Below are 14166 nucleotides of genomic sequence, written 5' to 3' on the forward strand. Positions count from 1 at the left end.
GATTCAGTAAATGAAGGAAAACAATTCTACATTAAATATAATTATGTGGAAATTAATTGTTTGTAACTGATGCCCTTCCTGACCTTATTAACAACAATACCACAGCCTCACTGGACTGAGTCAAATTGGTTGACAGGCAGGGAGCTGATTTACATGCTATACACCAACCAGTGGTGCCTGAGGGCACTGATCTGTGTATCCTTCATATCAACTGTGGGAGCCAGAGTTTATCTTACTGAGAGTGTCATGATCTTAACTCCTTTGAGTTTTGATAGTTTTATTAAAAGTTGTGATAAGGCCAACCAAATACTTAAGCTTCTTGATAAGTCATGGATTTCAAATGTTCTGTAAAACAGTGTTCCAGCCCACTGTATTGAAATAATGAAGCATAATGATTTTATTCCACAGATTATTCAGATAACAAATTAGTAGGCTAGATGCGAAGCTTTTCTATCTAATTTGGGGGTGAGAAGAGAAACTATGTGAGTAAATGGATTTAACCCCCCCTACCAAAACAAAGTCAGTAATTCTAGCCTACATGTAAGTAGTAGAAAAATAAACAAACTGAAATCCCCTAATTATTTTTTTAAAATATATTGCAGGTATGGATTTTTTTTCACATTAGATTTGATGTGTATTTTCAGTGGAATCCTTGCTTTTATGGCAGACTTGCTTAATTAAAACTTACTGAGATACTGTTAAGATAAATGGATTGTACTTTTTTGTGCTAGTTTTATGTAAGGGTGTTTCTTATTATTTTGGTTTTGTTATTTTAAGTTAATAAAACCTGTCCAGATCTTACCTTGCAGATCTTCCAATTCCCGCTCATTGTGTTTTGGTTTTTTTTTTCTAATGGCTTTTTTTTCCCTGTAATACTCTGAGGCCTTGTTGCCCAAGAGATCTCCTAGGCTCCGTATGGTGCAGCCACAGCTGAGCTCGGTGTGGGCAGCTGAGCTGGCACTGCTTCAGTGTAAATGCGAAGGAGCTGTTGCAGGGTATTCTCTGTTGGGGAGGACTGTTAGGGCATAGTTCTTATTCTTCAGGAAATATCCCCAAAGAGCATTCAAACATGCTCTGTTTCCGTGCATGCTGCAGAACCCGAAGTTCATTTTATGTCTGTAGGCTTTGGGGGAGGAAATAAGCTAGATGGATGCATCTATAGGAAAACTGTATGTTTGATATTTTTATTTTTTTTCCCTAATAGGTCAAGCACTCAGATAGAGGACAGGTGCCAGGACTGTGGCTAATATGATATTTGTATGTCTCTTTCTGCAGGTGGCTCTGTTTCTAATATGTATGCTATGAACTTAGCAAGATACAAGTTTTGTCCTGAGATAAAGGAAAAAGGACTTTCAGGTTTGCCAAGACTAGTCCTGTTCACTTCAGAAGAGGTAAAAGCAAAACAAAAAAGCTTTTTGAACTTTATTTTTCAATGGCTGCAAAATTATATCATTTGCAAATCTGATGGGGCACTGGTACAATAAATTTGTCTTCTATGTATGATGTGGAACATTGGAGCTAAATGGAGAAGTCTGATAGTAAACTTCCCTGCAGAAGCTTCTGTGCTTTCAGAAAACAAACACAGTTGTTCCTGCTCTTGGAAACTGCTGATATAAGAATAAGTTTTATGTGGGGCAAACCTGAAGCAGAATGCATGTGGTCTGTTGTAGACGTCTGCAGCATTTATTTCCCACATCATGGGAAGTCCAGCAGGAGCCATAGGTAGGTTTTGGATGTCAAAGCTGTTTTCTGCAGGTTTAATTTGTACTAAGCTGAGCACTTGTGGAACTGTGAGTTGGCTCTCTGCAGCTCCCACTCTGCCCTATGTCTGCATACAGATTGGTTGTGGTACAGAACCAAACCCCCCATAAAGCATTTTGGAAAAAAACATGCTTGGTCTTCAGACAGTTCTTTAAATAATTGAAAATATGTGGCTAGTTTTAAAGTTTTTGAATATCTGTCCAAACTGCCTGTGGGAAATTGAGTTATATTCATACATTTCCTCTGAAGCTGATTTTTGGAGGCTTTTTTCTTTCACCTGTCCCTCCAATTTTAAGAGTTTATCATTTGATTAGTACAGAGTTATTATTAATTCTGACTTCACTATATAAAGGCCCCAGTGGAAGTGAGAACCTTGTTGTACTAGGATGTATATAGTTACTAGAATAATTTTAGTTCTTAAGTTTATGCTCCAAACAGTTTGCAGTGTAAATAGACAAGAGGCTTATTTTGAAAAGGCCGGAGGGATGAAGGCATCGTATAAGTTGTTCAAGACAGCACATATATTTTGGAACTGAATCCAAATGTCATAAAGGGATTATTTTTTTCCCGGGCAAAATATATTTAGGTTTTTTCTTTCTGAAAAGTGTGTATATGAAATGACATGCCAGTTCATACTTAATCCATCACATTACATCTTAAAAATAGCTAAGGAAGAAACATGAGGTTGAAACATGTTCTGTTAACGCTTTTGAGGTGAAGCATATAGAATTTCTATCACTAAGTAATACTTTATTTCATTGTGAGATTTAACTAAAATGTATAATCGCATACTCCAAACCAAACGAGCATTTAATTTCATGACAAAAGAAATTTTATTTGACCCTCAGAGTAAATTTATTTTGATGTCTTTTCTTCACCAGAAAGACCAAAACCATAAAACATAGAACTGACCAGGAAAAATAAATTGGTAAATTGTTTGTAAGGCAATGTTCTTGATGTCCAATACTTTGCTTGAGTCACAAAATCATGTTGTCTTTAGTACTCAATAATCACTTAACTGTAAAACTGCCACTTTTAGTAGTTAGATATTGTGGCTATTGTCTAAGATATTGTTGTGGTTTCAGCCCGGCCGGTAACAAAGGACCACGCAGCCGCTCGCTCACTCCTCCGCCCCCCTCCGGTGCGATGCGGAGGAGACGGAGGAGAGAAAAAAGAAAAAGAAACTGGAACCTCGAGGGTTGAGATAAAGGCAGTTTTCTGGGACAAACACAAAGAGATTACAACAACAACAACAGCACTAATGAAAAAGTATACAAAAAGAGTGATGCACAGTGCAACTGCTCACCACCCGGGACCCGACGCTCCGCCACTTCCCCCACCGAAAACAGAGACCACCCCCCGGCCCGCTCCCCATTTATATACTGAGCATGATGGCACATGGTATGGAATAGCTCCTTGGCTAGTTCAGGTCAGCTGCCCCGGCTATGCCCCCACCTCCCAGGTTCCTGTAAAAAATTAACTCTATCCCAGCTGAACCCAGGACATTATCCACCCCTTATTCTACACCATCTACATCATGCCCAGATCTTACATTTTTTTCCCAATCAACCACTACAACTTTCCTTGTCTTATATATAAGTATATGGACTCTACCCCACCGACCTCGCACACACACACACATGGTGTTCCTTTAGCCTATGGGCTATCCCTCTAATGTGTCCATCGATTTTGGGACTCTATCTGTTGTAACAGTTCTTCAGGATAAGAGAGAGATGGTGTGAGATGTTGGGTTGTTGTATGCTGCCTCTGGAACTTGTGGCTAGTACATTTGGTGCAACTCATGCCCTTGGTCTGCAGGTCGAAGATGTTGATCTTGAGGAAATTGCTGGGTGCCAGTTCAAGTTCTATCGCTGTTGTACTTGGCTCAGTTTCAAAAGTCCATCCTGTAGTCATTTGGATAATTCTCACAATAATACCCTTGATATGGCATATAGACACTATAGATACAATGACATGCATTGGCAGGTTATTTAGCAGTTAAATATCATACAGTCCAATTCACCGGCTATTCTCTCCCAAAATCAAATCTCCCTGAGGTACACATCGAACCTCCCCATCCTTCTGTATCACCCACCAGGTGTACCCAGGTCCTTGAGCAAAAACAACCCCTTGAATGGGTTTGCCTCTGCTTGAGGGAGGACTAACCCAGACTGTCTTTCCTAACATACTCCTCATGCGCACTACAGGGACTTTATCCCCTTCTACAGTATGTGGAACTCTTGGTTGGGCAGGGCCAGCCCGATTGGCGGATCCTCTAGTATTAACTAACCAGGTGGCTTTTGTTAAATGTGTATCCCAATGCTTGAAAGTTCCACCCCCCCTCGCTCTCAATGTAGTTTTCAGCAGTCCATTGTATCGCTCAATTTTTCCGGAGGCTGGTGCGTGATAAGGGATGTGATACACCCACTCAATGCCATGTTCTTTGGCCCAGGTGTCTACGAGGTTGTTTCGGAAGTGAGTCCCGTTGTCCGACTCGATTCTTTCTGGGGTGCCGTGTTGCCATAAAATTTTCTCTTCAAGGCCCAGGATAGTGTTCTGGGCAGTGGCATGGGGTACAGAATATGTTTCCAGCCATCCAGTGGTTGCTTCTACCATTGTAAGCACATGGCACTTGCCTTGGCGTGTTCGTGGGAGTGCGATATAGTCAATCTGCCAGGCCTCCCACTGTTTATATTTCAGCCATCGCCCTCCACGCGACAGGGGTTTTTGCCGCTTGGCTTGCTTAATTGCAGCACATGTTTCACATTCATGGATGACCTGTGCGATAGTGTCCATGGTCAAGTCCACCCCTCGATCTCGAGCCCATCTATATGTTGCATCTCTTCCCTGATGGCCTGAGGTATCATGGGCCCACCGAGCCATAAATAGCTCACCTCTACGTTGCCAGTCCGGGTCCACCTGAGACTTCAATCTTGGCGGCCTGATCCGCCTGCTGGTTGTTTTGATGTTCTTCAGTGGCTCGACTCGGGTACATGAGCATCTACGTGACGTACTTTTACCACTAGCTTCTCTATCCGAACAGCGATATCTTGCCAGAGTGCGGCAGCCCAGATGGGTTTACCTCTGCACTGCCAATTGCCCTTCTTCCATTGCTGTAGCCACCACCATAGGGCATTTGCCACCATCCATGAGTCAGTATAGAGATAGAGCACTGGCCACTTTTCTCTTTCAGCAATGTCTAACGCTAGCTGGATGGCTTTCACCTCTGCAAACTGACTCGATTCGCCTTCTCCTTCAGCAGTTTCTGCGACTAGTCGTGTAGGACTCCATACAGCAGCCTTCCACCTTCGATGTTTTCCCACAATGCGACAGGACCCATCAGTGAACAGGGCATATTGCCTCTCATTTTCTGGCAGTTTATTATACAGCGGGGCTTCTTCAGCCCGTGTCACCTCTTTCTCTGGCGACATTCCAGAATCTTTGCCTTCTGGCCAGTCTGTGATCACTTCTAACATTCCTGGGTGACTGGGGTTTCCTATGCGAGCCTGTTGTGTGATCAGTGCGATCCACTTACTCCATGTGGCGTCAGTCGCGTGATGCGTAGAGGAAACTTTCCCTTTGAACATCCAGCCCAGCACTGGCAGTCGAGGTGCTAAGAAGAGCTGTGTTTCAGTACCAACCACTTCTGAGGCGGCTCGAACTCCTTCATACGCTGCCAAGATCTCTTTTTCAGTTGGAGTATAGCGAGCCTCGGATCCTCGATATCCCCGACTCCAAAACCCCAGGGGTCGGCCACGGGTCTCCCCAGGTGCTTTCTGCCAAAGGCTCCAGGTAGGGCCATTCACCCCAGCTGCAGTGTAGAGCATATTTTTAATATCTTGTCCTGTCCGGACTGGCCCAAGAGCTACTGCGTGAACAATCTCCTGCTTAATCTGTTCAAAGGCTTGTCGTTGCTCAGGCCCCCATTTAAAATCGTTCTTCTTCCGAGTAACTTGGTAGAGAGGGCTTACAATTTGACTGTAATTTGGAATATGCATTCTCCAAAACCCCACAACACCTAAGAAAGCCTGTGTATCCTTTTTATTGGTCGGTGAGGACATAGCTGCTATTTTGTTGATGACGTCCACAGGGATCTGACGACACCCATCTTGCCATTTTACTCCTAAGAACTGGATCTCCTGCGCAGGTCCCTTGACCTTACTTTCTTTTATGGCAAAACCATCCTTCAAAAGGATTTGGATTATTTTCTTCCCTTTCTCAAAAACTTCTTCTGCCGTGTTGCCCCATACGATGATGTCATCAATATATTGCAGGTGCTCTGGAGCTTCACCTTTTTCTAGTGCAGCCTGGATCAGTCCATGACAAATGGTGGGGCTGTGTTTCCACCCCTGGGGCAGTCGATTCCAGGTGTACTGGACGCCCCTCCAAGTGAAAGCAAACTGAGGCCTGCACTCCGCTGCCAAAGGAATGGAGAAAAATGCATTAGCAATGTCAATTGTGGCATACCACTTCGCTGCCTTTGATTCCAGTTCATATTGAAGCTCTAACATATCTGGCACAGCAGCGCTCAGCGGTGGCGTGACTTCATTCAGCCCACGATAATCAGTAGATTATGTAGATACTGTTAGTCGCCATTCCCCATTGGATTTCTGCACGGGCCATGTGGGACTATTAAAGGGTGAGTGAGTCTTGCTGATCACTCCTTGGCTCTCCAATTGGCAAATCAGCTTATGGATGGGGATCAGGGAGTCTCGGTTGGTGCGATATTGTCGCCGGTGCACCGTCGTGGTAGCAATTGGCACCTGTTGTTCTTCAACCTTCAGCAACCCCACAACCGAAGGGTCTTGGGAGAGACCCGGCAGGGTAGATAGCTGTTCAATCTCCTCCGTCTCCAATGCAGCTATACCAAAGGCCCAACGGTACCCTTTTGGGTCCTTGAAATACCCCCTCCTGAGATAATCTATACCAAGGATGCACGGGGCCTCTGGGCCAGTCGCAATGGGGTGTTTATGCCACTCATTCCCGGTTAGACTCATTTCAGCTTCCAATACGGTTAGCTCTTGGGATCCGCCTGTCACACCAGAGATACAGATGGGTTCTGCCCCTTTATAACTAGATGGCATTAGGGTACATTGTGCACCAGTGTCCACTAGAGCCTTATATTCCTGTGGGTCTGATGTGCCAGGCCATCGAATCCACACTGTCCAGTAGACTCGGTTGTCCCTCTCCTCCACCTGGCTGGAGGCAGGGCCCCTCTAATCCTGGTTAGAATATCCGTTATTCACTTTCTGCACACGTAAATCAGAAGTCCCTTCAAGGGGATCAGAAATGAGATCAGCCCATCTACTGCGTCTGGGGGACTGCTCACGGGAAACTGGAGCAGCAGTTTTCCAAGAAGAATTCTCTTTTCTGGTTGCTTTTTCTCGCAACTCCTGTACCTGTGCATCCAAGACTGAAGTGGGTTTTCCATCCCACTTCCTCATGTCCTCTCCATGGTCACGCAGGTAAAACCACAGGTTAGCCCGTCGAGTGTACTTGCTCTCTCCTCTCTCTTGGGCAGAGGAACGCTTACTCCCAATAACTGCGATGCGGGCCTGTACAGGTGAGGAGGAGGACAGATCCACTTTGAATTGCTGGAACTCTCGGGACAACTCCTCTACAGCTGAGACACAGGCCCGTAGGGAGGAAGAGAGACTCCCTTTGTATTGCCGGAGTTGGACAGCCAATTCATCCACTGTTTGTCCATAGCCTTCTCTCCAGGACATTACTGCCAATGAGTTGGCATAGGTTGGTGGTGCACTTCGTAGAAACTTCCGCCACATGGGTTGTGTGCATTGGACTTCATCTGGGTCTGTGGGTGACTGCGCATTTTCTGGATCATTATAAATCACCTCCAGCACGGCTAATTCTCTCAGGTACTGGGTACCTCTCTCCATGGTGGTCCACTTACCTTGGTGACATGTAACTTCATCCCTGAAGGGGTATCTTTCCTTTACACCTAACAGAAGTCGCCTCCAGAGGCTGAGGACTTGTGTTTTTCTCCCAATCGCCTTGTCGATGCCCCCTTCCCTAGACAGAGATCCCAACTGCTTGGCTTCCTTACCCTCTAATTCCACACTACTAGCCCCGCTATCCCAGCATCGGAGCAGCCAGGTAACAATGTGCTCACCTGGGTGGTGGCTAAAATCTTTTTGCATGTCACGCAACTCACTCATGGATAGAGATCGGGTAATTATTTCAGGTTCTGCCTCTACCTCCTGTTCTCGCGATGACCCTGGTTCATCTTCATCTCTCGCTAAGCGAACTGATTTCTTTGTGTGTTTCTTTTTCTGTACAGGGGCGACTGACACTGGCACAGGTTGGTTCTCTGGTTTAGCTGAAGTGTCTGTCACCGGGGTAGGGGTAGTCACGGTACCTGTTGTCAGGGTAGGGGCAGCCACGGTGCTTGTTGTCGGGGTAGGGGCAGCCACGGTGTCTGTTGTCGGGGTTGGGGTAGCCACGGTGCCTGTTGTTCTGTTTTCCATCTTTTCTCCCTGAGGGTGCTGCCTAGTATTAAGCAGTGTTTGGTAGATACTGGCCAGGGCCCAGCACAGTGAGGCGAGTTGTACGTCTTTGGAATAGCCACAGCATTTTTCTTTCAAATATTCTGTCACGTCATGAGGGTTCTGTAGTTGTTCGGGAGTGAACTTCCAAGTCACTGGCGGTGAGAAGTTCTCTAGATACTTGCCCATATCCTCCCACGTGCCGTGCCACCCATGAGTATCCAGCTTTGGGGGAGATCTCTGAGTGGTACTCTTAAAGAGCGTTTTTGTAGCCCTAAAGAAGACCTGAAACATATTCAGGAGGCATAGCACTAACAGCACACTGGCTTGCGCATCCCAAGGATATTCAAAATTCTCAAAAGCTGTTGTAATTAGTCGGAAGGAGAAAAGGGAGGGGAACGGACGGGGGGAGGTATCCCCCCCTAATTTCCCCATGGATTGGGTGTAATTACCAATAAAATCCGACAGAAGGCGCCCAAAGTATGGAAATGTTACCACTGCTTCATACAGATACCAGCTTAACCTCATGACCAGTGATGTAATCATTTCATAAATCGACATTGCCCAGTACAGCAAAATGATAATCCCAGTCACTCTCCCAGAGATGAGATACGCAACTACAGGCAATACATAGAGCATATAAGAGCTTACAAAACGCCACCATGTAAACAAATGAATCAACATTGTGACTAACATCTATTTATCTAAGAAATGCGTTTGGCAAATTTGTTTTAACACGCTCTGGCCAGGTCTGTCGTTATCTCAACCCTTCTGCCCCACGTTGGGCGCCAAAAAGGACTGTCGTGGTTTCAGCCCGGCCGGTAACAAAGGACCACGCAGCCGCTCGCTCACTCCTCCGCCCCCCGCCGGTGGGATGCGGAGGAGACGGAGGAGAGAAAAGAAAAAGAAACTGGAACCTCGAGGGTTGAGATAAAGGCAGTTTACTGGGACAAACACAAAGAGATTACAACAACAACAACAGCACTAATGAAAAAGTATACAAAAAGAGTGATGCACAGTGCAACTGCTCACCACCCGGGACCCGACGCTCCGCCACTTCCCCCACCGAAAACAGAGACCACCCCCCGGCCCGCTCCCCATTTATATACTGAGCATGATGGCACATGGTATGGAATAGCTCCTTGGCTAGTTCAGGTCAGCTGCCCCGGCTATGCCCCCACCTCCCAGGTTCCTGTAAAAAATTAACTCTATCCCAGCTGAACCCAGGACAGATATCTAGTGTTTATTCATGGTCATGAGGGAGAAGATGTGCATGTTCATATATACTTATTTTAGAACCACCTGTACTGAGTCCAAGTTATGTAACCTTTTGGAATTTTGTTTAGTTCAGATACGTCGTATTGAGAATATATGTAATAAATGGCCCACCCTGAAGATGAGTACACAAGTGTGTGTGTCACACAATCTGAAGTTTTATTATTTGTTTTTATTTTGAGCCTTCTTTTACTTAGCATTTTGTGCTGCTCGCTTTTTTTTTCTTTCTTTTTTTTTTTTTTTTTTTTTTCACTGAAGAGTTACCTGGAGAAGCAAATGATTAAAAAAAAAATTATCTTGGAAAGTTAACAACCTGTGTTTATCTTCAACGTGATCAGGCTAACAGTGCTGGCATGGAGAAGCCACAAGGCTATAATCAACTGAGAGTATTGATAAGGAGTTAAAACATATGGCTGCTCAAGGCACTTGTCATTTTTAGGGCTTGGCTTCAACACTGTGTTCAGATGAAATGATATTTGCCTTGAGTTGCCAAGTCTCAAATTTTCAGTCTGGCACTTGGCAGACTGAAAGAGTTGCCTTGCTGTAGAGCAGGGGAAAGCATGGATTTGTCACTGACTCAGTTTTATGTGATCTGGGGCTATTTGTATGTTCTTGGATAACACAAAGATGTATGTTTAATGCATGGCCCACCCAAGGTCCTCACATGCTCTGCTTGGCCTTCAGGAATGAAAAGGCTCCTTGTTCCTCCAAGTAAAATGCTTAGCTACTTAAAATTATGGTGATAATGAAAACTCTTTATGCTACTACTTTGTAGTTTTCTTGCTGGACCATCACAGAGTGATTTGTCTTGAGACAGTAGCAGTAGTAGAGAAATGGTTATATCCCCCTCTTCTTGAGGCATGATTTGTGGTTCCATATGAGCTGAATACAGTTGTAGTTATAGATGTCAGCCCACCTTTTTATCACTTTTTGCTATTTGAGTCCCATCTGAACTTTATTTGGACCCAAGAATGTATTGCATTGACCTGAAAGGTAGAAATCTGCCAAATTTGAGGTAACTGAGGGTAGAAGAGGATGTGTAAACAGTTGAAATATTCATGCTGATATGAGCAGTTTTTTAGATACAATGAAACTAAATTCCTCCCCAGTGCAACTTGATCATGAAAGTAATAAAGTGAGAGAACACAACATTAACTCACCATGTTGTCCCCTGTTGAAATTACAACAGACAAAAATGAGCAATAAAACAATTTCATAATAATGTAATTGCTTTATGCAACCATGTTTCTAGGAAACTTTTCACAAGCAAGAAAATACAAATTTATCTTCTGTTTTAATGAGCACAGGGGGAAAGTACCTTGTCTTTGCAAATGTTATTAGGAAATGAAAACTATGTCTAGCTATAGTTAAAATAGTACAGCAGCACATCTTAAATGCACTGTTCCAATTTGATCTTGTGCTCAAAGGAATTAATTTCTTGCTACAAATGGCTACAGATTTAATAATGGGTCTAAACAAACAAAATTGCAAAGATGTGGCAAGAGTAATCTGAACTCACAGTATTTAAAATTATTACTTCAAATTACATACATAATCTAGATACAAATAATACCTTTTATCTGAATATTTCTATCTCTTTTTTTTTTGGAAATGGAATGATGAACAAGTGAATTAGTTGACACTTGTGACTGGAGCTGCTAAATGTCCTCTGGTATATTTTTTCTTGATGTGGTATAATTTAGCATAATGGCTTCTAGTAATGATAGTAGGGGAAAAAAAAGAAAATTTTATGTTTTCAATCAATATAACTGAAAGACTACTTTTTTCATCAAGGAAAGCATATTCCAAGTCTGTGGGGTAGTATAAGTCTTGTCCCTTTTCTGTCCTACTGAAGACCTGACAAAATTTTCCAAGAGGTGCAGAAGTACTTGTGGAGGCGAGAAATAATGTGTCTTGCAGCCTGTTTTGTTTTAGTATTCTCTTTGTCCTTCTCTTTCCCTCTGCTTTTTTGTATGTTCTCTCAGGTGCTCAAGCCTCTTATCTTTCTCCCAGTCTCCCATACCATTTTTTATAATAAAATACATGATTTAGTGATTGCCTGTTTACTAGTATAGTGAATTTGCAGGTCTACTGCTTTCTTAATTTGGAGCAATCTGATTATTCCTGGTGATTCATACCTTTCATTTGAACCTAATGGATAGAAATCAGTGATGGAGGCAACTTGTATTTTGAGTGCTTCACTAACCAGTTGAAAACATCTTCAAACTTCTACTGAACAACACACAGCCACTCTACAATCATTATTACCATTATTGATGTAATTTGATATAATGTAGGACTAATTATCTACCTATGTATGTTTCTGTTCTTTTAACAGTCTAAATGAATGAGCCTTAAAGGCTTTGTGAATGTGTGATGTTACAGAATTAAGCTTTCTTAAAACTACCTGATAGTATCAGGCAGTATCTTTGAATGCCTTTATTGAAAAAGTAGATCATGGTGGGGGAAACCTTTTTGTCAAAAAGAAAGAGCCCTTTGAGATGATCCATCTCATCAAAATAAGCATGACAGGCCTTAATACCCTTAATATATTCATACCCACACATTAAAATGTTGTACATTTTTCATAATTATGTTCTGCAGTAACTGCATTTGTGTGAACTCTCTGGAAGAAAGTGGAATTAATTAACCACCTGGCTTCACCTCCCATATGAAAAGTAACAATTCTAGACATCTTCGCAGTTGCTGGAGTATGCATGGATTATTTTAACTCTTCAGTTATAATGTTAAAAAGAGCCAATTATATTTTTTGAGAAGAGCAGTGATTATCCAAGGCTTGGATGATCTTGATTCTCAGAAGAACTGTGTAGTCCTGTGAGATGCTGCATACTGTCAAAACTGACTCCATTGCTGAGTGGTGTAGACATCTGGCATGCTGCAGGTTATTCAGAGTGGTTTTGACATCTAAAAATATCTTCAGATTAAGAAGGTTACTGTATCTTGAATTCCCAGGCTAATCTTGAAGATGGATTAACCAGGGATCAGCATACTGTTGTTCTGGAATAAGACAAAATGTTCTTATGCTGGAGTAACAGTATCCACAGTAGAGCAGGTCCTTGTAGAGGTGAATGTTGGAAATACGGTAAGATATACCTTCAATATTCGTTTAACAGAAAAAAGCTTTTAAAAAGTACAGAGTGGGCTGTGGGCTTAAGTATCCTTCTCACCAGAGCCATTTTATCACGTTCTGATTGAATAAACACCCATTTCTAACATCCTTTGAGCAGGTGAAGGGGCCTCTTCTTTTACACTTGCTTCACAGGCTTCATATGCTAATGCCCTTTATTCAGTGCGAACTGAAATGTGGGCTGCATATATCTGTAGTCATTCAAAAAACGTCTCTGTGATGACACCTAGCTAAAATTCTTTGCAGAAATAGTAACTTCATTTTCTGAAAAATGCAGACTGGTCCATACTGGAACCTTTTGTAAAATTCATATTAACTTTTGAAGATGTGCTGAGTCCTATCTAAAGTCTGCTTGCTTTCATAATGGCTTCTGAGATTCACGTTGATGTGAACAGCCTTCATAACACCATGATTTTTAGATCCTTTTGCAGTGATAGGGCTTTGAAAGCCTTGGAAGTCCTAACTGTACCACATCTAAAGGCTTTAAGTTTTGGGGCTGGAGCTCCTTGATCCTATGCACAGAGTTGCTGGATCAGGCCAAGGGTCAGTTTAGTGTAGTATCCTGTCTCTGGCAGTGGCCAACAGCTGATGTTTAGAGAAAGCACATAGAAAAATTACACAGATAAATTGGTGAAGGCTTTAGCTATATCGTATGATATATCCTGATTAAGGGTCCAGTTTCCAAGGAGTGGTGCTTTTAGACTTTCAGACCTAGCGGTTGCTTCTAGGCAGCTGAGTCGATAGCCTTTGGACCTTTCTTCTTATGCATTTCCTAACTCTTACACTCATTGATACTTTTGACTCAGTTCTGTTAAAACATTTTGAAACAATTAATAATTCTTCCCTGATGACACTTCAAAATTTCTACTTTTCATTCTAATGCAGAACCAGCTTTAAAAAAAAAAGGTGTATGGAATAGAGCTTTTTATTTTTTTAAGCTCACATTTTAAACATGGTGCACATCTTTTTTTTTTTGTCTTATTTTCCCCAGTCTTCAGTGTGTGTTATTGTTAAATACAAGATGGTATTGGTGCTGTGTAGCTTTGTCAGTTTTTGTTAGGATATGCTGTAGTCATGACTGTTAGCTGCTATTTAATTAATTTCAGTGTCACTGTTCCCTATGCTAAAGAATTTTTTTCTTTTGTTTTAATTGCTTACTTCTTTTTTTCCATGCCACTTTCATTTACAGTGTCATTACTCCATGAAGAAGGCAGCCTCCTTCCTGGGTATTGGTACAGAGAATGTTTACTTCATCAAAGCAGATGAAAGGTAAGCAAGGAAAAGCCACGGCTGTGGTCTCTGAGCCTTTTTAAAATGCAGTAGTGCTGTACATAACCAGCCTATTTGAATGTAACTGAAAAGTTTTAAATCTGTGTCCCTTAGAGGTAAGATGATACCTGAGGAACTGGAGAAACAAGTCCAACGGGCCTGGAAAGAGGTGAGAGGGGGAGAGACTGTGGAGAAGAGTGTATGCAGACT

General features: G+C 42.7%; 1 protein-coding gene across 2 annotated transcripts in view; it reads left to right on the forward strand.

The window, feature by feature from the left end:
• GADL1 (glutamate decarboxylase like 1) overlaps window positions 1–14166 on the forward strand; it is a 98841-nt gene that overhangs the window by 22457 nt on the left and 62218 nt on the right. For both annotated transcript variants that reach the window (XM_049798556.1, XM_049798555.1), the window contains exons 6-8: window positions 1276–1391; window positions 13877–13956; window positions 14071–14125. In XM_049798556.1, coding sequence (XP_049654513.1) covers window positions 1276–1391; window positions 13877–13956; window positions 14071–14125 — 251 coding nt within the window. The remainder of the gene's footprint in view (window positions 1–1275; window positions 1392–13876; window positions 13957–14070; window positions 14126–14166) is intronic.

The sequence above is a fragment of the Accipiter gentilis genome, chromosome 4 (genome assembly GCF_929443795.1).
Source record: "Accipiter gentilis chromosome 4, bAccGen1.1, whole genome shotgun sequence".
In the NCBI taxonomy this organism is placed as follows: Eukaryota; Metazoa; Chordata; class Aves; order Accipitriformes; family Accipitridae; genus Astur; species Astur gentilis.